Source organism: Anser anser (genome assembly GCF_964211835.1).
Source record: "Anser anser genome assembly, chromosome: 5".
NCBI lineage: Eukaryota > Metazoa > Chordata > Aves > Anseriformes > Anatidae > Anser > Anser anser.
Genome location: NC_139725.1, coordinates 1579747 through 1603153, shown reverse-complemented (window position 1 = coordinate 1603153; position 23407 = coordinate 1579747). Strand labels below are relative to the sequence as shown.

The following is a 23407-nucleotide window of genomic DNA, read 5'->3' as shown; positions in this document are numbered from 1 at the left end:
TCCCTTGAAGATGGCCATGTTCTGTGGTTTGCAGTAGAGACACAGGTTTTTTGATGTTGACCCTTGCTCACAAGGGGCTATTCCACAGTCACTACAGTTGTTCATGGAAATCATACTGCAGAAAATCATAGTCCCAAAGGTAATGTGCAAGTCATTTAATCCATCAAAGCATGCTACCTTCTGCAGGAACACACGCAGACCCATGGCTTAATAAACCTCTGTTCTCTTCATACAGCACTGATTTTCCTGTTTCTTTCTTGCAGTACAATAAACACCTCTTCGTACACATTGGACACGTCAACCATTCTTACAGTGATCCATTGCTTGAATCGGTGGACATTCGTCAGATTTATGACAAATTTCCTGAAAAGAAGGGCGGTCTAAAGGAATTGTTTGGGAAGGGGCCCCAAAACGCTTTCTTCCTCGTAAAATTCTGGGTGAGTAAGATGTAACATGGAGAACCTCTCTTTTCAATAAGGTCTGAGTTTAGTATGTAGCACCCTTCGGGGTGCTCATGAAAATTTCTTCTGTTGTCATTTGAAAGTGCAAAGCTGTATATCCTGGTAGGTCACTGGCCCAAAGCCACTCTTGTTGGCAGCTCCACAAGACGTCTGTGTTGCAGACAACATGCAAGGACAGATGCGTGCCTCAACTGTGCTTGACACAGCTGCTGGGCAGGAACGAACAGGTAAAGAGAGCCCTTGTTTGTAAATGGGGACCTGCCATCTAGTGGTCCAAGACCAACCAGAGAAGCAGCGGAGACTGCTTTTTAGTGTTTCTATTGTTGAACTCTTGCCAAATGCAAATAATACAAGTATCAGTTCTGAGATCAGCTCACACTTTCACAGACAGGACCAAGTAGGAACTGAACTAAGTGTGCAGTAGGATCACATGCTTGGGAGGGTTCCTGGATTTTTTTTAGCAATTTTTTTTTTGGTTGCTGGAGCACATCTGTTTTCCCCTTGCCTATTTGTTAGTGAGCCATGGGACTCTGCTCCAAAAGTTATTATCTATTCATATGAGTTGCAACCAGGAGCGAAAAAAAAAAAAAATTGAATGGAAGGCTGAGATGTTGGACAATATCTGATCTAGTTCTGATAATTTTCATTGATACACCAAATCTGCTTTGTTGCACTTGCAAAACCACATGGTGGTGATGTTACAGGTTCATCCAAGAGGATTGTCAAATCTCCAAGCTGGACCTTATGTTTCCACTGAAACTTTTTCTACTCATGGATTTGCTAGGGACCTTTTTTATGATATACTCTTTTTCATACTGGCAGTTATCAGCTAAATATTTTAAATTTGACTTTTAAAGCTTCAGTGAGGGGGCAATATGTAGGGACTAATTACAGAGTGGAGAGGTTGATGCTGAAACCAGAAAAGGTTGATCTGGTAGCACTGCTTATGATTAGGTTTCCTGGTGTTTGTCGTTTTCAGTGAAAGTTTATCTGTGTGGCCTGAATACTGTCCAATTGGTACATATCCCAGACTTCACATCTTGCCAAGTTTCTGTGGCACCAGATATGGGAACTGAGAATGAGGGAGACTCTTTTCTCAAATCTGGATGCAGAAGAGATAAACCACTGAGCAGGAGCTGTGCTGGACTGCGAAAGAAATCCACTGAGAAATTCATGGGGCTTAAAATTGGGAATGGGAGCTGTAGAATGAGTGCTTGAGGGCTGGCTGAACAAAGAGACCAAAAACAGCACACAGTGGAGAACTGGAAACAAGCACAACAGAAACCAGAAGCCAAGGCAGGTGAGAACATAGGGTCAAAAAGAGGTAGGGAGTGGGAAGAGGGAGCATTTGGGATAAGAAGCCTGTGGGAGAATGTAGGGATGAAGGCACAGAGACAAGTATGCAAGAGCTGGGAACTGGACAAGCATAAGGGCACAAGAAATCTGGCTGCAGAGGAACAGAGCTTGGAGGTAAGTGTCTGTAACCACTCAGTACCTTTCCTTGCAATTCTTGGGCTTGAACCAAGAACTCTCACCAATATACTTTGCATAATAAGTACTAGTGAAACCCACTGGCAAAATGAACCTCACCTTGCCTGCCTGTTCTCAGCTCACAGAGAATGACAAGCTGCAGACTACATTAGACACGGAAACAGCAGAGATCTGTGTTGCATTCACTGATGTATTGTATGTTCTGCTTCTTTGCTGTGTGGAAACTGATTTTCAGCTGTGCTGAATGCTCAAAGAGATGTGTCCAAAGCCAGCAGAAAGCTTCTTTGGATCATTAATGTCTGTGATGTGCTCATGGCTTTATTTAAGTACCAGCCTTCTTTACTTGATCTCCTACAAGCAGTGCACCCCTTTAACCCTCTTGCCTCAGTTCCCCAGCTGTAATATGGGGGTGATGCCATCCCTTCACTTTAGGTGGTCATTGAGAAATGAAACTCACTGACATTTCTTAAGAAAAAAAGGTAATGCCATGAAGAAAACCTTTATCAAATTAATAATTCTGTGTTCAGCACAGATTTTTGAGTAGTGTGCAGGAAATAGAGACTGGGCCACACTGAATAGTGCAAATAAACAGAAATAATGCATAGTTGCTCAGTGGGCGAGTGTGCAGTTGTGTAGCTAAAGATCATGATGCAGTTCAGCAGTCAGGATGTACAGGCAACTTCAATCTAACATTTCCTAATCTCACCGTGCCTTCCAACTTAATGGTCTTTTAATACAATTTTGTTATTATTTTGTTATTATTTTTGTTATTATTATATTATTATATATTATTATACTATTAGCTTAGAGATTAAAAAACATACAGTGCTAACATCCTTCTGACTTATATATTAGAAATGTGGTGGGAATGCCTTCCTAAGCTATGGCCTTAAAATAGGCTAGTGGATTTTCTTTCTCTTTGAGCACGCCAAGGCAGAGGGAGGGTGACAGGGGCAGTGCTTGGGAGCAGCAAGGATCATGATGAATGCTCCTCTAGAAATAGACTTCACACCAGTTGCCCCCACAGCTAGAAAAATATATATAGGAAAAATATAAGATGGCTCTCTAATTAGTCATGAGAATCAGATCCTAAACTGTCAGCTCACTGTCCTTCTCTTAATTTCTTTCACCCCAATGGGACATTTCTTCAGGGAAAAAAAAAAAAAAAAAGGACACTTGCCATTTTTCTGGGAAGCCTTGAGAAACGGTTCTAAAACAGTCTATTACCAGTGTAAAGCTGGCAAATGTTGGCAGTCTTTTTGACTCTTTTAGTAACTTCCAGTTTATTAATGAGAAAACAGATTAAACTCTGTATCTTTGTCCTTTCTTTTAAATTCAGTATCCACTTCTGAAGCAGTATCCACTCCCTCTGTACCACACACTACCTCCTCTTACTATGAACATTCAACTTCTCCCAGGTTCTGTTCATTGCTTTGCTTCTTCACAATATCCTCCCTCACCCTGTATTTAACTGTGTCTTCCTTTCCATCATGTTTATTGTCTTCTCCCTTTATTACCATTTAACTATTGGTAGTTTGCTCAGCACTGTAAGCTACTGAGTGCACCCTAGCAATCAGTGTCCAGTGACACTCCAGGTTTTGGTGGAATTTGATTGTAATGTGAGTAAAAGAGGAATAGGAATTTCTGTTGGGTAAATAAGTACGGGTGGGAAAGCACTGCAAGGGGACTCAGCAAAGAAAACCAGGGACTATGAGTAAAAGGAGTTAAAGGTTACAGTAGGAAGCAGTCAGATGTTGCTGCATGTGGAAATGTAAAAGCAAAGGTGAGGGTTTGATGCCAGAAGGGGTGGTGAGCCTGTAAACAGATTTAAAGAGAAGTTGGCACATCCTTGGGGATGGCAAAAAGGACATTCTGTTTTGTCATGAAATCTAGTGTGCAAAAGAAAGCTGGGAAACAGAAAGACCAGAAAGGAACACTCGCATTGAGGATGACCAAGGCAGAAAGTAGCTTAGCTCTGGTAACTGGAAAGAATATTCTTCTTGCTCTTTCCCATGTAATTCTGCTCAAGGCTTCTCAGCAGCACATGTGCCTTTCAGTTCTCCTTGTGCTAAAGGTAAAAAGGTACACACCTTTTACAAACTGAAAGGTCTGAGATCTTGCAAGAAGACATTTGGCAACTGTGGAGTTGACTTTGCAAAGTATTACAGGTATTGAATACAAAGCAAAGCTGTTCTGCTTTGCAGCAGTTTAATGATTCATTCCAATTGTATTTACTGTGAGATACAGCCAGATGCTGGCAATGGGTATGCTTCATCCCACACTTTGGGACCTCCTCCTACCTACCTGTGCAGAAGGTATAAAAGGAAAAGTCTTCTCTATTTACACCACCCCATAACCAACCTCACAGCCCTGCTAAGCAATTTCCAGGTCCTTGTCTTGTACCTTGAGTGCAGTGAATCGTCTTCTGTTTATCGCAGGCAGTCACTGGGAACCAGTGCAGGGAAGGCAGTCACCTGAGAGACAGGCTTTTATTTACCATGTTATGCACTCAGTACAATGAGTAAATAAGGAACAACATAGCAACACTGTGGCACAGGAAATGTATGTGACACGATGATATGAAACTGGAGATTACAGGGATATAAAACTAAAACCAAAATAAGTGTTCTTAAATAAATGTGGAAGTTATCTCCAGAACACTGACAAGGAATTCAGACAAGGTTTCAGAGTATCTGCAGATGAAACCTTTGTCTGGGTGCAGGTTGAGTGTACAATCCTGTTTCATTAACATTGTCACTAACAAAATAATTCCAATCTATGTAAAATAAGCAGGTGTGATTTGTGCCATCTGATCTTAATCTGAGTGAGGTCAATATACCTGTTGGTTGGTTTGTGCTTGAACTGTTTTTTTTTGTGGCTTGTGAAAAGCCCTCAAAGTTTTCTGGTCTTTGACTTTCTCATCAGCCTATCTAAAAGCTAAATCAACATATGTTGCCTCTGTTGGTTTCTTTCAATGGTTAACCTTCCACTCATACCATTTTCTAGTGCTGTTTCTAATGCTTATCTGTTTCTAATGCTTATTCTGATTTTCTGATATTTTATTTCTGATATTCTAATGCTTATTCTGTTTCTAACACTTAGCTGCTACTATCCATAAATTATCTAGCACTAAATATTATACTTACACTCTTGAAAGAGGAAAAAAGTAAATGCTGGATCACACCTCCAGCTTTGTACCAAAATAAAACATTATTGCTGGCCTCGCCTTCTTGGCCCCAGGTGCCAACTGCCCAGCACTCTGCCCCCCAGCTCTCTGTTTTCTCTTGCATGAAGGTTGTGGTACATGTCTCCACATCCCCAATAAAGACATTTGACTTAGCTGTTATTACTGCATACATCTCCGTCAACTCCAGCAAGGGAATTGCTCTAGGACTTAACCCTCCTTGTAACTTAGCCCTGTCTATCACTACGTAGCTTGGCAACTACTTTTTGGTACTAAGAGCACTTTTGACATTAATTCAGCAGTGAGTATCTGTCTGATGCAGCCTAGACTAAATTCATATTCTGTTTTAGCTAATTATTTCCCTCTCATGTTTTGCTTTGTGCTCTAATTGCAAGTTCTGAGGCAAGAGTCTGTTTCTGCTTGACTTCTCTGTCAGCTTCAGTACCCATGCGGCAGGCTCCACACCTCTGTTGGCATCCATAGTGCTGGTGCGGACACACCTTTCTACAGTGTGGCTGTGGATTTTGTGTATCTTGACACCGACACATGCTCTGTGCCACACCTGAACTCTGACTTCTGTAGCTACAGATATAGACATGGGCAGCAAATACATCTAAAAGGAGGAAGGATGTTTTCTAACTAGTGAAACAGTGAGAAAAAAAAGCAGCTGATACAAATTAATACTGGGCTTTCAGGCTTTCCACCGATCTGAGCCATTGGCTTATTTTTTTTTTTAAGTGTATGCAGGAGCTTGACCTAGTCTCCAAACTGAGGAATGCTTAGTCAGAATCCAGTGCAACACTAAAATAAAGGCCAAAACTCATCTGAAAAGATGCATGGATGATATTAATTGATGTTTAAAAATGAATGCCTCTATTTGCAGGAATCAGCAATGCAAACTAGGAGTTTTAGAAAGTAATGCATATTATAATTAGGGCAAGCTTTTAAAGATGCTTTGAAGTCCTAAACATTTTTGAAATTCAAATGTGGGATGGAAATAAAGGCATCTACACAATAAAGGGGCATTAAATTATGTCCCCCAAAATTTCACTGTTTTATAGATGTAAATATATGCCATAATTAGTGGTAAGTAACATGAGAAGGATGGTTAAGTTTATTCCTATTCTTATTCAAAACAGCTGTGGCATGAAAAATAGTGCTCCTTCTCTTTGTGATACACTGGAACAAACAATTTCCCCATGTAATCAGTGTTCAGAAATGGCTTGCGCCTGTGGTCTCCTCCTCCCCCCCGAATTTATCTCCATGTGCCTCCAGCAGTCTTAAAAGGTGCAGAGATTCTTTGTGCCCTTCATTTACACACACACAATTGTGGCTACTGCCTTTTTGTTTTCTTTGTGTTCTTACATGCAAGTTCTATTGCACAATCCGGACTCTTGGATTTCCCTCCACAAACACAGACACACACATGCACAATCGCCAGTTTTGACTGGCAAATGATCTGCAGCTCACAAATGGAAGCTGTAATGTGAATGGGGCTATGGCCAGCATGCAAATGTATGCGAAACAAATTAGATATGGAAGAAAGCAGCCATCCATTTTCCTTCCTGCATCGCAACCCTCTCAGCACAGGGTGTTCACGTGGTGCTTGAGGCGTACCCTTTTACCAATTGATGCACGGGCATTAGCGCTTGAGCCTGGCTAATGAGTGGAAGGGGCTGAGCAGCTGGGAAGCCGGAGCAGCTTGGCCTGTCCATCACAAGCCCAACCATGTGGCAGACCTGGACGCAATTCCTGAGCTGCAGTGTAACGTGCCAGCGACCCAGATGCTCCTGTTGGAAAAAATTGCTTCACTATTTGGAATCTCTGCTCTTTGATCACTCTTTGGAGAGGAGGAGGGAAGGCATGATGCGGTCATATGAGTAACACACCTCCCTGCAGTCAGCAGTCGTTAAAACCTTTACGCTGTTAACAAATGGCCTTATGTGCTTAATGTTAACTACTGAATGCCAGCATAAATTGTTCTGGCCCTCCCCAGATCCCATTGTTTCCAATAGGTGCTCTTTTCCTTCTACTCAGCAGAAAGAATTTAGACTCTTCTCAGTAGTTTTTGCTAGAGTTGCTTTTTTGTTAGCCAAAGCTGTTACTATTACACAAGCGCTCTACCCTATGACCCCTGCCGCTAACACAGAGCCTGAGAGCGCTTGGGAAGTGAATGTGGAGCGTTTTGTTGTTTGTTTGTTTTTAAATATTTTTCCTCTTTATTTTGGTTGCAGCCAGCTATGTTTTGCTCCTTGCTCTGGCACACTGGCAGGGGCTTTGCCATGCAGCATGTGAAACACTTGGTACTCTTAATATGTAATATTTTCAGTGCTACCCTTTGACAAGCTATGCTGTATTCATGAATTAATCATGTTCTTATACAATCACGTAGAAAGGGTGCCAGAAAGCTGAGGGTCTTTCTCTCCCCTCCAAATGCATTCAGCTAATACAGAGTTCAGCTTTTAAAACTGAATCAAGATTAGTTTTACGTTTGAAAATCAACCCCCCAACAAAACCCCACAACATTTGTTAAGTTGTTAGGTTTTCCTTTCCTGCTAAATTACACTGATCTTCAAATGCGAATCTTTTAATGAGTATTGAAAATGACTTTTTGAAAAATTACTCAAAATGACTCTTGTTCACTATATGTAATCATGCTTCCATTCTAAAGGGTATTTATAGGTATATGCTACAGTAGTGCTCACCAACCCTAATTTCTGGAGCCACGGATCAACAGCATAGCTGCAGCAGAAGCTGTACAGAAGGGAAAGATGGTTTACAGTCCAGGAAGCCTTGCAGTCGAAGTCTAAAATGCAGGTGAACAGCTAGATAGAGACAGACTGAGCGTACCAAGGAAATAGAGACAAAGCTGAGTCTCGTGAGAGGCTGCAGGCACAGTGCTCCAGAAGCTTGACTTGTCAAATTTTTCACTGGGATCATTAAGAAGGTTAACTGAGGTTAATAAGATAAAGTCATAGATGTCAATTTTGGAATTATTATATTTATCTAGTCTTACCTCTCCTGTAATATAGGTAATGAGCCTCGCTAAGTAATTTTTGCATCCAGGCTATAAGCCTACGTGAGCTAGAGCATCCCTGTTACTTACATATTCAGATTGGTTACAAAAGACCCTAAGTAACAGTGACTTCACCATATTCAGAATTATTCCAGCATTTCATTGCCATCAGAGATATCAGCGTCTGCCGTGTTTCTCGTTTAGCTTTTGTGTAGCGTTAGCTTTTTGTCTTTTAATGTCCTTTCCTTCAAGCTTTAATCTATCAGAAGACTCTTTCCCATGTAGCAACTTGTAGACTATGACAAAGTCGTAGAAAAACTTCCGTTGGAAAAATTAAGTAGATGGAGTTTCATTAGTCATTCACTACAAAGGATGTTTTCCAGACCTGAAATCATTCTTGTAACTCTTTTCTGAACCTTTTCCAATTTTCCAACATCCTTTCTAAAATGTGGACACAAAAACTGGAGTCAATATTGTAGTAAGGATCCTGCTTAAACTGAATTCAGAGGTAACAACACATCACTGTTCTTCTGCTCAAAATTACATCTGCAATTCTCATAGCCACATCAGATCTACAATTTTTCCAATAACTTTTTTTTTTTTTTTGGTATCATCATTACCTTTTGGGGAAAAAAATTCCCCCAAATTTAAAATGTGACTTGCTTTCTTCAGTTTGAGAGAGACATTTTCGCGTATTGTGTGCATTTAAATGAACCCCTTGCTATGTAAGCCATACCAATATACGTAACAACTCCTTCACCGTCATTTCTTATCATTTAACCAAAGCTTTGTATTTTACCAAAGTGATTGTCTTTCCTTCTTTTATAAATGTAGTCAACACTTTAAAAAAAAATCAAATTCTAGATTAAGACTACTTCCTTGAGGTGACATTCCCCTCTTCACAATGATGCATGCTCCTTCCTTTGTGTTCATGTACTCATCCTCTAGTGAAAAGATTTGAACCCCAGGTTAAGGGACAAGATGCTTTAGTATGTGAGACTGGAGAAAATTGTTTCGTTATTAAAAGAAGCTTTGCTGTAGCTTTCATTCAAAAGTATTTACTGTTGCAAACTCTTAGGATTTTTATATTGGTATTACACTTTTTGGAGGAGTCTTGGAGGTTCAGCACTCAGCATGTTGTAGTTAGTTGAACATTAAAACTCTTGTTTAAAAGGAGAACTCTTCCTTTCCTTGAAACACCTCTACTGTACGCTACTTAAAAATAATAATAAAAAAAATCAAAGAGCAAATACAGGTAATTCATTTCTGTTTTGCAATCATGGGTACTTTTTAGCAACAACATTGTGATTGCATAAGAGTAAATCATGACAGTTGAATGATAATTTCAAGTGTTCCTCATTCAGGGAGGAACATCAGGGCCCCAGCCTGTATTTTTTGTGTACACAGGATTCCTAGTGATTTCAGCAAGAGTTGGAAGCACTGTGGGAGTGATCAACAGGGTGCCAATGGCCACATGTGTTACTTTTCCGGGTTAAATGTCAAGTATATTTTTTCAGTGGGCTTCAAAACGAGAAAAAAAAAAGTTATTTTTTAATATCTATAAGCAGTTGTTATTGCAGCTTGAGATACAAGGTCTATGCAGTTGACCCTTTTAAACAACATGAAATCACAAGGAGCATATTACTTACAATTTCTTAAATATCTTCTCTGTATCTGAAAGAAAAAAAAATGTGTTATCATTCAAAACAGTATAATTGTTTTATCAGAAAGAACTATTCTTTAGAAATTCCAGTGGAGCAGCTGTGACATGGCTGATGGCTGCTACAGTTTTTCATATTTAGATGTAATTGCAAACCAGCTGTGATGGCAAATTACTTATTTAATATTAGCTCAGAACAGTTTCTTACAGATCACTGTGAACACATTGCTTTAGCTGTACATTAAACATTAACTGCTGACCTCATGCAAAACATGTGCAAGAAGCAAGGTGTAATAGCAATAGGATTTCTTTCTGTTATGCAAAATATGTGACTATAAGGCTTTTTGTGTTACTGTGTGTAAAACTCTTGAGATTTTTCCACTGATTAATTTACCAAAGCCAGCCTGAAGTAATATTAGACCTATGTCTTCTCCATACCACAAACTGGCTCAGTATTGCTATTATCAGCATATTGCCTCAGAAGGTTGTACCACAATTATGGATTGTAGACACTAAGTAGAATTAATGACTTGTTGCCCAGTTAAACATTAAATAGCAGTTACAAATGACCTGAACTATAGTGAAGGCAGGATTACAATTGTTCCACAATAACTAGTATATAAAGATACCTGTAAACTGCATTTTTAAAAAGTCTCCAGGTAGACAAGAAGGCATTTGTCATCACTTCTGTGTTACATTTCTGTGTTAGCTATAAAAAGCAATAAAAACAAGTTAAGCTAGAAGTGCAAGTGAAACAGCTGTGAAAGTGTATTTCCCTGTTAAAATACTCATCTCAGAGTAGGTTAAAAACTCAGATGATTCCTAGATGTTACGCTGCAGTAGCTGATCGGCTATTTCCACATAAAAAGAAATCCCTGCCCACTCTCTCCTTGGGCACCAAAGATGTCAGCAGAGCTAACGCCTGAATCAACAAATCCAGCTGCAGATATCTCTAGCCTCTGCCTATATCCGTATTAGTGCTCTTTTAAGTTGATGGCTTGTGAAAATGGTTTCATGATGACAAAGAGCACAGTGGCAGAAATGCTTTAGTGCTACTGCAGGCCTGGGGAGGCAGGATTCAGCATGTGACCTGTGCTGTTGCTTCGTAACCAAATTAATCATGCTGCACACAAGACTCGGATTTTGGATATAAATAATTAAAGGTAGCACTGTTTCTCACTTGATCCTGCAACTCTCAGTCTCTGGTGCTAGATATCAAAGGCAGCTGGGTCATTATTCAGACTGTGGAGAAATACTGAAAGAAATCAAATACTTCAGTAATATTTTATTGGTCCAGTAGGCATGGCTCAGTAAGCACACAGATAACGTGAAGCCTGTGAAATGTGTCATACAGCTCAGCGAGGTTAAATGGTTTGCTGAATCAGGGCCATATGGCCTGACAGAGTTCGTTAGAGCTCAATTCCTGTGTTGCACAGCCATCTTCCTTTGTAGTGATGATTTCATTGTTTTAAGAAAGGAAAAAGGACTTCATCTTTCTGCCAGACAACAAGGCCACCTGTAGCTGAGAGAAATACTGGGTTCTCTTTTGTGTTTATAGTTTGAAGAAACTGTGGCTTTCCTAAGGTTTTTATGTCAACAATTGTGCAAGTACTTTCTTTGAGGTTTTCCACTTCCACTGTTGTCACTATCAAATCCTTCTCACTCCCTGATTTCTGAAATCAAGAATGGTGAGGTAATTGCAGGTTATACTATGACATTGTCAAATGAAAAATAAAATCTTCAACATCTGTTGCTTTTCCCAACAGGCTGACTTAAACTGCAACATTCAAGATGATACAGGAGCATTTTATGGAGTCACCAGTCAGTACGAGAGCTCAGAAAACATGACAATCACGTGTTCCACCAAAGTCTGCTCTTTTGGAAAGCAAGTAGTAGAAAAAGTAGAGGTGGGTGTTGGGCTGGGCTGGGCTGATTCTCCAGTTCCTTCTGATTTCACTTAAGCTTTCCTCTCTCCTGTATTTACTTTACTCTTACCTGTCTTTTCCTTCCCTCCTCTAATCCTTCCTGAAAGACTATTTTCCTTCCCAGCAGTGTTTGAGTTTTTTTTTTTTTATATCATTGTGTGGCCGGTGATGCTACAGTAAATAAAATCCTGGTTACCCACTGCTTCAGAGCCCCTCCTCCATCCTGCCTGTGGCAACTTTCAGTGGGGAACCTGCAGCTGACATCAGTGCGGCCTCCTCTGTCGCAGCAGAGAAGTGCTGAAGCAAAACTGCTTTTGCTCCCATTTCCAAATGCTTGGCCAGCCACGTAGCCTGTTTGGAACCATGCTACAGTGACAAGCTACCTTTTGTCATCTAGTTTTTTTTAACATTTCAAAGACATGGATGGTATCCTATGTTTTTTAACATGCAAGGGCCTTTATTGTTTACCTTTTATTTTCTAAGCAGAAAAGCCATATGTACTGGTCAGGTAGATATTTGGTTTACTGTACAACAATACTGTAGCTATTTAACTTGTCTTCCGCGTTCTAAGCCCCACACCCACATCTGTTACATGCAAAATAGTTTTTGTATGCACAGTTTAGCCTACAGCTGCAGGTTGAGCATTTAGTAGATATCTTGGTCACTGTTCATGTCATCCTTATACTAAATATGGTTCCAGTGCAGAGTGACCATAAAAAGTTTTCCATCATTTCTATTAAACGAAGCTTAGCGAAAGCTAAGAAATCCCCAAAGCCACTGAGGAGATCATCTGAGCAGCTGGTATCTAGACAGCTGGAGTCCAAGAATCACAGGCACCCTCCTCCAACCCCTTGTGAACCTCTGCAATATAAATCAGTCTGTTTTCTTCTGCCTGTAGCCTTGCATCTTCATGTAATTCATAAATTGCATATTAAATCATGCAATAATATTTAGCTATGTTCATATGTATATATTTATACATAAATATATAAACTTATTTCTGTTCTTCCCTTTGCAGCTGATTGTCCCAAAAGTACTGTCAAATCTTATCAAGCTTATTGCAAGTTTTCTGCTTAATTCATTTTTAATGGATTTGGACTTTACTTTGTGTAAAGATTACTTTGTATAATCTTTATCTTTTCAATTTTTAATTCACAGGTTAGAGAATAAGTTGTGGTAAAACTTTTAACAATGAATGGCCTTTGAATTTTTAGCAAGGCACTGTATAGCTCAGGCAGGGAGTTAGCAGGTAGGAGTATGGGTGTTTGTGTGGCTGAGACCCACTTTCTTCTGTCTACACAAAGAAAAAAACAGATACAGCATTAATGCTTTTAATCTTTTTAAAGTATCTTATTCTAAATATTCTTTTTTTTTTTAGACTGAATATGCAAGGTTTGAGAATGGCCGATTTGTGTACAGAATAAATCGCTCTCCAATGTGTGAATATATGATCAACTTCATACACAAGCTGAAGCATTTACCAGAGAAATACATGATGAACAGCGTGTTGGAAAATTTTACAATTTTATTGGTATGGACTCACTCTTTATTTTTCATGTCTAAAATACTCTCAGCTTTATATGGCTTGCTTAATGTGCAGTATTTAGAACCAGTTTCCAAATCCCCTAGTCATGTTGCTTACTAAACAAATCATCCCATTGACTTCAGACTAATAGTCTTGGAATCGTGCTCTATAGAAACCAAGGATGAGAAGAAAAGGCTGGCTGAGAACATGAACAAACGTCTCTGTTACTTCCCAGATATTCAGCTTACTTCTCTTATTTTTAATGCAAGTCTCTGGTGTTTGTAAAGAGCCTGAGGCAGTAACTTTGAACCATCCCATTCATCTAATGTGTTCTTACTGACATGCCAGTTACAATACTGCAAATGTCAGTGTATTAATTAATTAGTTCTTGGACCAGGAAAGCATGAAGTAATGGTGAGGATACACCCAACAGGTGACCTAAAGCATGAGGAATGGTCTGCGTAGTAGCCTTGAAGCCACTGTCATCCAGCTACCTGCTTATTGCACTGTGGCATTGCAGTGGCACCTGGCCAAGCACTTAGAGCCATGTGATGCTGCTGCCACCACAGGAATTGGGCAAGACTGAAGGTTGATGGCATGACAAAGAGGTAGGGCAGTGAGCTCAGAGTGATGCAGTGTGGGGGTGATGAGTGAGGGGTGCACTCAGCTCAGCTGCCTTTTGGCAGACAAACACAGGGGGACAAAGATGCACTGGTTTTCCTTTACTGAAGTTAGTGTAGGTTGAGGAATGCTGAGCTGATGGCTCATGGGTGGCACCCTGGGTGGGATGAATCTCAGTATCCCTGTTTTAGGAGCAACTGCCCCACAGCTCTGCCCCGGAGCACACTGTGTCAGCGCAGCCATGGAGGTCAATTTAAATTGCCAGCGAGATAGAGAGAGGGAGGGAGAGAGAAAAAGAGAGAGGACATTTCAAACAGCAACATCTAAACATTGCCTAAATTAAACCAGTCATTTCTTCCTTTGGCTCTGGTGTTTTCAAGTTTTTAATATATTGTCTACCTTTTTCTTCCCTTCAAATAGGTTGTAACGAACAGGGATACACAAGAAACCCTACTCTGCATGGCTTGTGTATTTGAAGTGTCAAACAGTGAACATGGAGCACAGCATCATATCTACAGGCTTGTAAAGGACTGAGCAGTTATTTATATATACACTTCATTTCACTTCTTTATCAAAACACAGACTGTAAACCTCAACACTAAGTGGCAGTGCCTCTGGCCCAACTTTCACCCACATTTTTCTAAATCCTGTTGTAGTGAAGTCATTTTTAATGTGTTCATATATAATTGTAGCTGTGAAATTCTGGTACAGTTGTAAAAATTATTTCTAAAACTTAAGTGTTCTTCAAATTTCTAAACCACAGTTCTTTGGGAAGACTGTATTTAAGAACCTAATGCCTCTGTCTGTGGAGGCCTATTTTTAATTCTGATAGAAAAATGTATGACAGAGCATTTGCCATGGGGAAAAACTGACAGCATTTATAAGATTTTTTTTTTCCAACACAAAATACTTGTTTTACAATTCAAGTGAAATTGAAATGAATCTTTAGCTATAACTGTAAATGAGTACACAAAGTTAATAATCTTTATAGAATTATCTTTGTAACTAATTAGGGTGGAAGATACGGACAAATGTAATTCACTAAATTATTTTTTAAAATGTTAACGTTTTTCTGTTTGAAACCAAATGAAAAAATATAGCCTTAAGAAATGCCTGATAAGAAACAGACAGGTCCTAAAATTAGGCAAATTTTGTATTTTTTTCTCAATGCTAAAACTAATCTTCTAATCCATTAAACTTTCAAACAGGTATTGCAGAGAAAGAAAACATCATCCCTTATCCCTAACATATCTAGTGTATTTTAAAAGAGTATAAAGTTGTATTGTACTAATATGAAAATTTGATTATTTAATGAAAAAGATGGCTCATTTTGCAATAAGTAGGTAAATACTGAAGATTTAGACTTGCATTATATGTAGTCTTGTGTGTGCAGTTATATTTTATACGGACAGCTATGTTTTCTAATAAGTTGATTGAAAAACTCGCAATTCTGAAAAAAACATGAATGGAAACAACGGACATTGCAACAGCATTGAATAATTCATAAACTAAAAGCAAAACACTAAAGTGTTTGAGAGAAGAATGCATACACCTCTGAAAGGATCAACAGCTTTAATATCTATGAGACACTAGAAAGTCACAACCAACATCAGGCAAAGAAGATTGGAAAGTGGAGATTTTTTTTCTCCTTTTCCTCTTTATCATGGTGCTCTTACACCTCTCCCCAGTTTTCTCTCCAGTTCCTACTGGCAAAGACCTTATATGAAACAAACATGTACATACCACATGGGGTCTGATGTCCTTTTGCATCTGGATGTGGTAGTATTCATCCTTCTGATATATCAGGGAAGACTCCAGGAAGTGAAGTGCAGCTGGAGATATTTTAATACTGTAAAGATTCAAAACACAGATGTGGGTGTGAGTGATTATCCAAGGTACGCACATGTGAGATAAGTATTCTCATTCTTCCTGGCTAAGCCAGAGTGTTGTTCAGTTTCTTTTCTTCTGCTGCACACCCAGCACTGTCCTTCAGTTGCCCAAGCAGCAGTTGTTTCAGCAGGTGCTGTTTCAACAGTGGGTTCTCATGAAAAACATTTGTCAGAAAGGCTCAGGACCGCCAGGCCAAGCACAAGCCACCTTAAAGATCAGTCATGAAGTATCAGCAAAGGGTGTTCTTGGGAAGGTTCTTTCCAGCTCTGACTCAAAGAAGTTAACATTTAACAGCTCCCTCCTCACTGCCATTTAATGATATGTGCCCATTCACAATTTAACTCTAGAATTTATTCCCAGGCTACAGTGCTCTAGTCTTCAAAAAAACACTTTTAATTTCTGGTTATTTTATATTTGTATAGTACCCTCTGTTAGAATTGCCCATGATTGAATTATCTAGACTAGAACATAGCCTAAACATGGTAGCAGGTTGCTGTACACCTGTGGCGGACCGTATTCATATTTAACACTGCTGAGGACTCACATTAGAGGAAGACACAAACATCTATGAGGGGAAGGGAGACTGCTTAAATTCCTTAGCTGGCTGCTGATCTAATGCTAGTAGGTGGATGATTGCTGTGATGTCTAGCTGTTATCTGCTTGTGGATATTAGGGCTGATGATCTTTCAGTTTATATTCTGTGAACTGAACAGAGAAATATGTCCATGGTAAGGTCTCTTTTAACACTCATTTTTACACTAACAGTCACATCAGGAAAAGCACTGCATTGTAACAGCCTAACGGTAGCCCTTTATTCTAAGCACTTGGTGTTACAAGTCAAAAACTACTTTTTTGTTTCATTTTGTTCTAAAGTTTGTCTTTTATTTAGGGTTTGAATTGTGGTTTTGATGATTTTTTTTTTAATAACAAGCAAACTCTTTGAGGTGTATAAAGTGTGTAAGTCAATTTGCAAAACCAGGTACAGGTTTTTTTAACGGAATCTGGCACACTACGTATGTCATAACTATAGGGTATAAAAATCACAATGTTTATTGGTGTTCACTTATGTAATATTAGGGAAACTATTTCCATTGTCTTTTCTTTACACTTCTGTAAATGATCCATACCCTGTATATGTTAATTCTTAAAAGCCTTAATCCTTCAACTGTTCAGCGTGGGGTGTGTAGTCCAACAGGCTGCCTGTAAACTGTGAGCTCTTTTGTAAGCTGGAAGTACTTATCTTGTTACTGTTACTTTTTGTAGGAACCTTTTAACTGAGAGCTGCCAAAGCATTACAATATGCAGTGCCTTAGCATTATATTAGAAGTACCTTTAGCCTCTTAACACAGATTTTATATATTGTTTTATCAATTGGTTCCATTTTTTAAAATATCTATATTTTTTCCCACAGAAAAGCTCTTTGACTGCTTGGTCTAAACGAACCTTCAGTACAAGTCAATCCCATTGCTACGCAGTTAAGTGTCTATACCAAAAGGAAAGGTTACAGATTCATAGTTCTCCGTGAAAAGTGATTTGTATTAATAATGCTGCCTTTCTAAATTTCATGACCAAATAATAAATTGTGACTCTTCTGCACTCTAGCATGAAAGTGCCTTTGGTTTGAAATTCCAGCTTAGAAAAGTGCTGCCATAATAATGACAATTTGTAGAGAGACCAAAAATATTTAGTTATCACCGTAATGCCTTTGGTTTATTGGAATAAGTTGAAACTACAGGCCTCCATTCACAAAAGAGCACCATTTATAGCAATGTAATTTCGCTAATAATCAACCTGCTGGAGAATAAGGTACTGTTTGCCATTTCTGACAGCATTGCAAACCAGCAACTGATTTGCCTATGATATAAAAATGAAAATGATTCACATTTATATTCTCTTCATCCAGTCATGTATCTATCTGCATAATGAGATCCATGCACTGCAGAATTTCAGACAGTTGACAAATGAGACTATTGTTTTCCTCTAATAATATTTCAGTATCTGTGAAGATCTTTTAAGACAGAAGATTTTGTTTACAAAATTGTGCATACTGAAGGTCAGATGCATAAAACGAGATGAAAACGGAGAACAGACAATAGCTAGGGTAAATGCAACTATGTGTTTTTAAACACTGAATTAAGTGTGAGCATTGTGGGTGAAGGTGCTGTTAGAGAAACTCTGGCCAGCACTGTTCAGAACACAAGGTTGTTTTGTTTTGTTTTTGTCCCACATGATGTCATGCTAGGAAAAATGTAGCTCCTCTTAAAAAATATGTCTGTATTTGATACCTTCTGTGAACGGGGGCCGTACTGTGTACACTACAACTAAAATCAATGGGAAGAGGAGCAAGATTTTAAGAAAAAAAAAGTTAGAATAAATATCAGCAAAACCAAAAGCTGTCAGAGGGATTATATAGTTGTGAATACAATTTTAACTTGATTTTTAAAGTATTTGATGAAAACTAAGATTAACTTTTTATATATAGAAATATTGTGACACTGTGTGGTAAATATTGTGATAATTCAATTTCCCTGTCTCTAAAATAATATTTTTCTTATTCCTTCAAGGTCTAAATCTCACTTACCTCTGTAAGACAAGTAATCCTGTTGAATTCACTGAGACTGAGATAGGGCAAAGACAATTTCACCCCTCAAGTAAAGCATATATTTTCAGTTTTTACCAAACATTTCAGCTGTACTAATGCATATTTGTGGTAAAGTACACTCCTGTCTCATTAAAACAAGCGTAATGGTACCATTTGGGGCTGTTGAAAATTGCTACAAACAAATGTAGTTGTACTTACTTGAATTCCAAAATTATTTTATGTAGGTACTGCACCACTATTTTGAAGGAATTGCAGATATAATGCCTGTTTCTCGCTTTCTCTTTCTACTGCAGCTACAGCTCACTAAGTTTGGCAGTAGCTTCTTCCGTTAAAACCTCCACAATATAGGCTATTTTAAATAATGAAGGGTGTACATTACTGTTGAATGTAAGTAACTGGCCAGTTCAAGGCAGATACAACATTTGACATACTCATCCATATCTATTTATTTTTCCACTGCAACTCCTAGGGCATACTTGCTCCTGAAGCAGTTTCCCTTACAGTTTTCCTGGATCTGTCATACTGAGAAATGTTTTGTCTACTCTTTACTTGACCCATACTGATTCAGATACCCGGTCAAACAGCAGATGTGATAATAGAGTCCAGTTTCGTACTTTCTCAGGATGATCTCCTTTCCCTATCTTATAACAAGATGCTTAGCCCCCTTAACAAAAAAAAAAAAAAAAAAAAAAGGCTGGATAATGAAAAGTACAAGAAACACTTTGGAGATCTTCAGCTTTTAACTTTTCGGGTCATTCTTGCTGAGATCATGTAATTAGTTTTAGTGTGTAAATTAAATCTTAAATGCACTCAGTTGACAAAAAGGAGACAGATCCCTGTTACCTCCTTACAGAATATGTGTTTTTGTTTTTGTTTTATTTTATGGGCCTCTTTGGTTCAGGCTCATGACTGCAGACAAAAAATACAATATGTGCCTGAAAAAGGAAGACAAAAGAATTTTATAACATTGAAAACCTGAATAGCCTTTAATTCTTCAGTACATTTTATGTAAAACAGGTTGGGGTTTGGTTTGGTTTTGTTTTTTTTTTTTTGCCATGTGCATTTGTTCACATTTGTAAATGACTTAATGGAATTCTCACTTTATGTTTATTTGTGTAATGTGTATAAAATGGGTTTGTGACTTAAGCATATTCATATATGGTCAGTGGTTACTTTAATATTGTACTGCTGCTGGTAACTTTTGATGTAGAACTTGCCTTTTGATGATAAAGTACCTCTAGGTTAGACAGGGAGGGAAGGCTCTTTGAAAAAAGTGAATGTTCTCCAATGTTTTCTTAACATATTTGCAGAAGCTTTCAAAAGGAGTTTCAGTCAAACCTCTTGGCAGTACAGTATTCTTGTATTTGTTATTGTCTGTGTGTAGGTACTGGTACCTTTTTTTGTTTCAAATGTTTTAAGTGTTGGCTTTAAAGTGAATTTATCTTTAGTATGATAGTAATATGAAAATTATAGGTTTTGTGTGCAGAGAATTTTTTTATAAAGTGCTTTGTAAAAAAAAAAAAATGTATTCTAGCTTTCGCGGTACATATGTGTGATAACTTTAATATCCATGACAGTTAAGTGCAATTATTTCATCACTCTAAAAATGCTATTTTTGTGTCGGTTACTGCAGGTGTTTTCATGTCTTTGCAAAGTGACACATTTTGATGCCTTCTTGATAAAGTGGTAGAATTTTTGTAGCTTTCTAGAAACTTTGTATTCATACAGTATCGATTGAAAATAAAGAAAATGAAAGTGTTTTGTGCATTTATCTTAATCTCCTATATCAATCTCTTTTTATTGTTGGGTGCAACTTTCAAAAGCATTTGCCAAAGTAGCACAAGGCCAGATTTGCAGAAATACCTGTGTTTACCTAAATGTGTCAATGACATCTAGCAAGATTCACAAAAACTTTTAGAGATGGCACCCGTGGCTGGCACATCTGGAAGCTGTGTTCAACGATGAATCTGTATGTGTTCTAGCATTACATTGACAAGACCTCTAGCTTGTGTGTCTTCCTAAAGAAATGGTGGTGGGTTTTTTTTTTGAAGCATCATTTAAACCATACTGTTTAAATGGGAAAAGCCACCCATCCCCCTTTATACTAGAAGCAGGAATGAGCTATTCAAAATCATACACAATGAAAAGCATGAAATACATCACTAACGTGATAACTAGAACTGACTGAGGAACACAGTAGTTAACTGGGGTTGAGGTGTTTCTTCCAGAAGGACACTTGCGCTCTGTGAGAGTTGAGGTCCTAAAAATGTTGTTCCACTTTTCAAGAGACTGATTTCTTGTTTTCCTTATTACAACCACTTCCCCCTGCAGCTAGCAGCTGTTACCTGGTATGATGAGAGGATTAAACAAGTTTAACTTGCCCGCTGCATTTATGAAGTGAAACCACCCACCTAGGAAAAAAAAAGAAAGGAAAAAAGAGAGTAAAGGGGATATCCTGCATCAATTGGAGTCAATGGCAACATGACCAGGACTTGGCAGAGAAAAAAGAACAAACGTACATCTGGCTCATCTTCTGCTTCAAAAGGAGAGCAGTGGCTTTTGAATAAACCACATGCCCCCTCCCACACACCCCAATTCTCCTTTTGGGTGGCAGATGTTCCACTACCATTTTTAAAATTCCACCAGAGCACCCCCCATGTGTGAGATGAATGGGCTGAGAACAACACACAGACATGGTCTGTTTTGGCCCTGTTTTCTCTTTGTTCCCCATTAAGTATATGGCTTCAGCACTTTGAAGTGGGTTAGCTTTTTCAGAAGCAACCTCTTTCTTAATTAAGGTACTGCATCTTAATTAATTTAGGTTAAAAACCATAAACCATCTACCTCTGGGACAAATGCCATGCAACACTTCAGGTTGGCAGTCCCAGTGTAACATCACACCATTCGTGTATTAACCAGCTGTCTTCAGCAGACACAACAGCCCCTGCATACCTAAGCCCAGTCTGGTTTACATGATTACAGCATCACGGTCACAGGATGAAGAAGACATACTAATTACTCCATGCTGTTTTACAAAGTGTTGCATGAAGAGCTATAGGTGGTCTACAGACTTTTCTTCTGTGGATTTTTTTTTTTTTAAGATGCAGCCTATTTGTCAATACAAATACTGAATGCATTTAATGCTCATAAAAGCAGGAGTAAGAGGACAGTTCAGAGCTCAGCAGTGTGTTAGCAGATGTCTATAGATCCCACACACTGCTCTAGCTATTTATCCCAACCCTGAGCTTTCACAGCCTTCATATTGTTGTCTGGGATCCTTTGAGCAGAAACAGCTGAACAATCTGTCACTCCAAACAGCAGCAGCTTAGCAGTGTTCGTAAATTATTACCTACCTTGTAGAGAGGTGTGACAGTTGGTTAATGGTTGTAAGCTGTTACAGGATTGCTGCTTGGTGAGAGCTAGAGCTGTGCTGGAGACACACAAGACTTGGCGAAGGTGGGAAGGGCAGGAGGGAGCAGGTAGAGAATGTGCTACGAGAAGATTGAAAAGGAAAACTAGAAACCTGGAGTGCAAGTGAAAAAAATGAACAGAATTTTACTTTCCAAAGAAAATGAAAATCTGAGCAAAGGAGGCAAGGGAGAAAATAGTAAGAAAGGATGAAAAGGATAGTTTCAAGACCAACAATAATAAGAGTTCCATCAGAAGAAAGGGGGAGATCTAAAACTAAGAAAAAGGCTACAACAAACAAACATTCACTTTCTAGGTCAGTGAATAGAGTTGATTTTTTTGCTCCTATATTGCTTCTTATTTGTACTTCCCATTATTGGGACATAATTGGGACACTTCAAGGATTCTCTTTAAGCTTAATGGGAAAGGAAGGGCTGTTGTAGGCCTCTCTTTATACTGGAGGTTCTTCATGCCTCACTGGGACATAACAGAAAGGCAGCCCAAAAATCTCATCAGCAAAGCACCATATAGCCTCCCTGGTAGATGAAGATTTGTCAGCTTGGTTTCAGTTGGAAAACAGTGAGAGAGCAATATCCAGAACATTATCCGAAACAATCAGTTGAGCAAAGACACTTGAGCACAAGTAACTGATCTCAATTCATCCAGCTGTGGTTATCTTTCAAACCACCTTCCTTCCACAAATGCATGCTTGGGAGGAGATGGAGTGGGCTGGGAGGTATGCGCACACACATGCATGTGCACATGCACACCGATGCACAGAGAACATTATTTGTTTAGGTTGATAAATTTAAGAAAATGTTGCTTTCTGTGCCCCTCACCCTGTCCTAGAGGTAAGAGCATAAAAAAGCAACCTTGATGTTGTTAAACTGGAGCAGAAAGTCAAACAAAAAGAGTTTTCAGAGGTCTGCTTCCAAACATCTTTGTCAGCTATTACAGATACCCACACACAGGTAACAGTTTTGGAGCCTTAGCTTAGCTTTTCCCCTTCTCTACCTCTGGTAAAGTCAATGTGCAAGTAAAGACAGTGGCTGGGACCATCAGAGCAAATGGTGCAGGAGCCATGATAAATGTCCCTTGTTATTCCTCTCACACGGTTCAAAGAGGAGATTAGTCCACTACTCGTGCGTACCTTGCCATGTACCTTAATGCTTTGCTTTCTGGACCTCCAGCAAAGGCAGACTATGGCAGTGGATTTCAGAGACTTGCTGTTTGAATGGAGTGCTGAGCTGTATGAGCAGCTGACTTTGCCAGTACGTTGACAAACTACAAACTGATTTTTTTCCTGCCCCAAGTCTAAGTTTATTAAGCATATTTAAAGATCCTTCTCATTTTATTTTTTTTTTTTATTGGCAGAGGCTAAAGAATAATTTTTCCAGACTTTTAAAAATTTCTTTCTGCTAAGATCACATTATAAGAGATTTTTTTTCCAAGGTACTTGTCTTTTCTTGTTGTCTCACCTGTGATGTTGAACTTCAGAGCGAACATTACACTTCACAAAATGTGTAAGAACAGTATTCAGACTTGTAGTCGTTCCTTTCAGTACACTATGAGAACACTTCTTTTCTGATGCAGCTCTACATCAACTGGGGGATGGGGATACCTG

General features: G+C 38.8%; 1 protein-coding gene and 1 long non-coding RNA gene across 30 annotated transcripts in view; one reads left to right on the top strand and one right to left on the bottom strand.

The window, feature by feature from the left end:
- TEAD1 (TEA domain transcription factor 1) overlaps positions 1-20146 on the top strand; it is a 160586-nt gene extending 140440 nt beyond the window's left edge. For all 13 annotated transcript variants that reach the window (XM_083836445.1, XM_083836444.1, XM_083836450.1 and 10 more), the window contains 4 exons: positions 264-437; positions 11579-11719; positions 13116-13268; positions 14304-20146. In XM_083836445.1, the coding sequence (XP_083692571.1) occupies positions 264-437; positions 11579-11719; positions 13116-13268; positions 14304-14417 (582 nt within the window). In that variant the 3' untranslated portion in view covers positions 14418-20146. The remainder of the gene's footprint in view (positions 1-263; positions 438-11578; positions 11720-13115; positions 13269-14303) is intronic.
- The window catches only part of LOC310899701, a 158142-nt gene continuing 149237 nt past the window's right edge, over positions 14503-23407 (bottom strand). For 16 of the 17 annotated variants that reach the window (XR_014584551.1, XR_014584552.1, XR_014584553.1 and 13 more), the window contains one exon: positions 14503-15732. This is a non-coding gene — a long non-coding RNA (uncharacterized lncRNA). Of the gene's footprint in view, positions 15733-20720; positions 20787-23407 lie in introns of all 17 variants that reach the window. The other variant, XR_014584564.1, reaches the window with a different exon arrangement.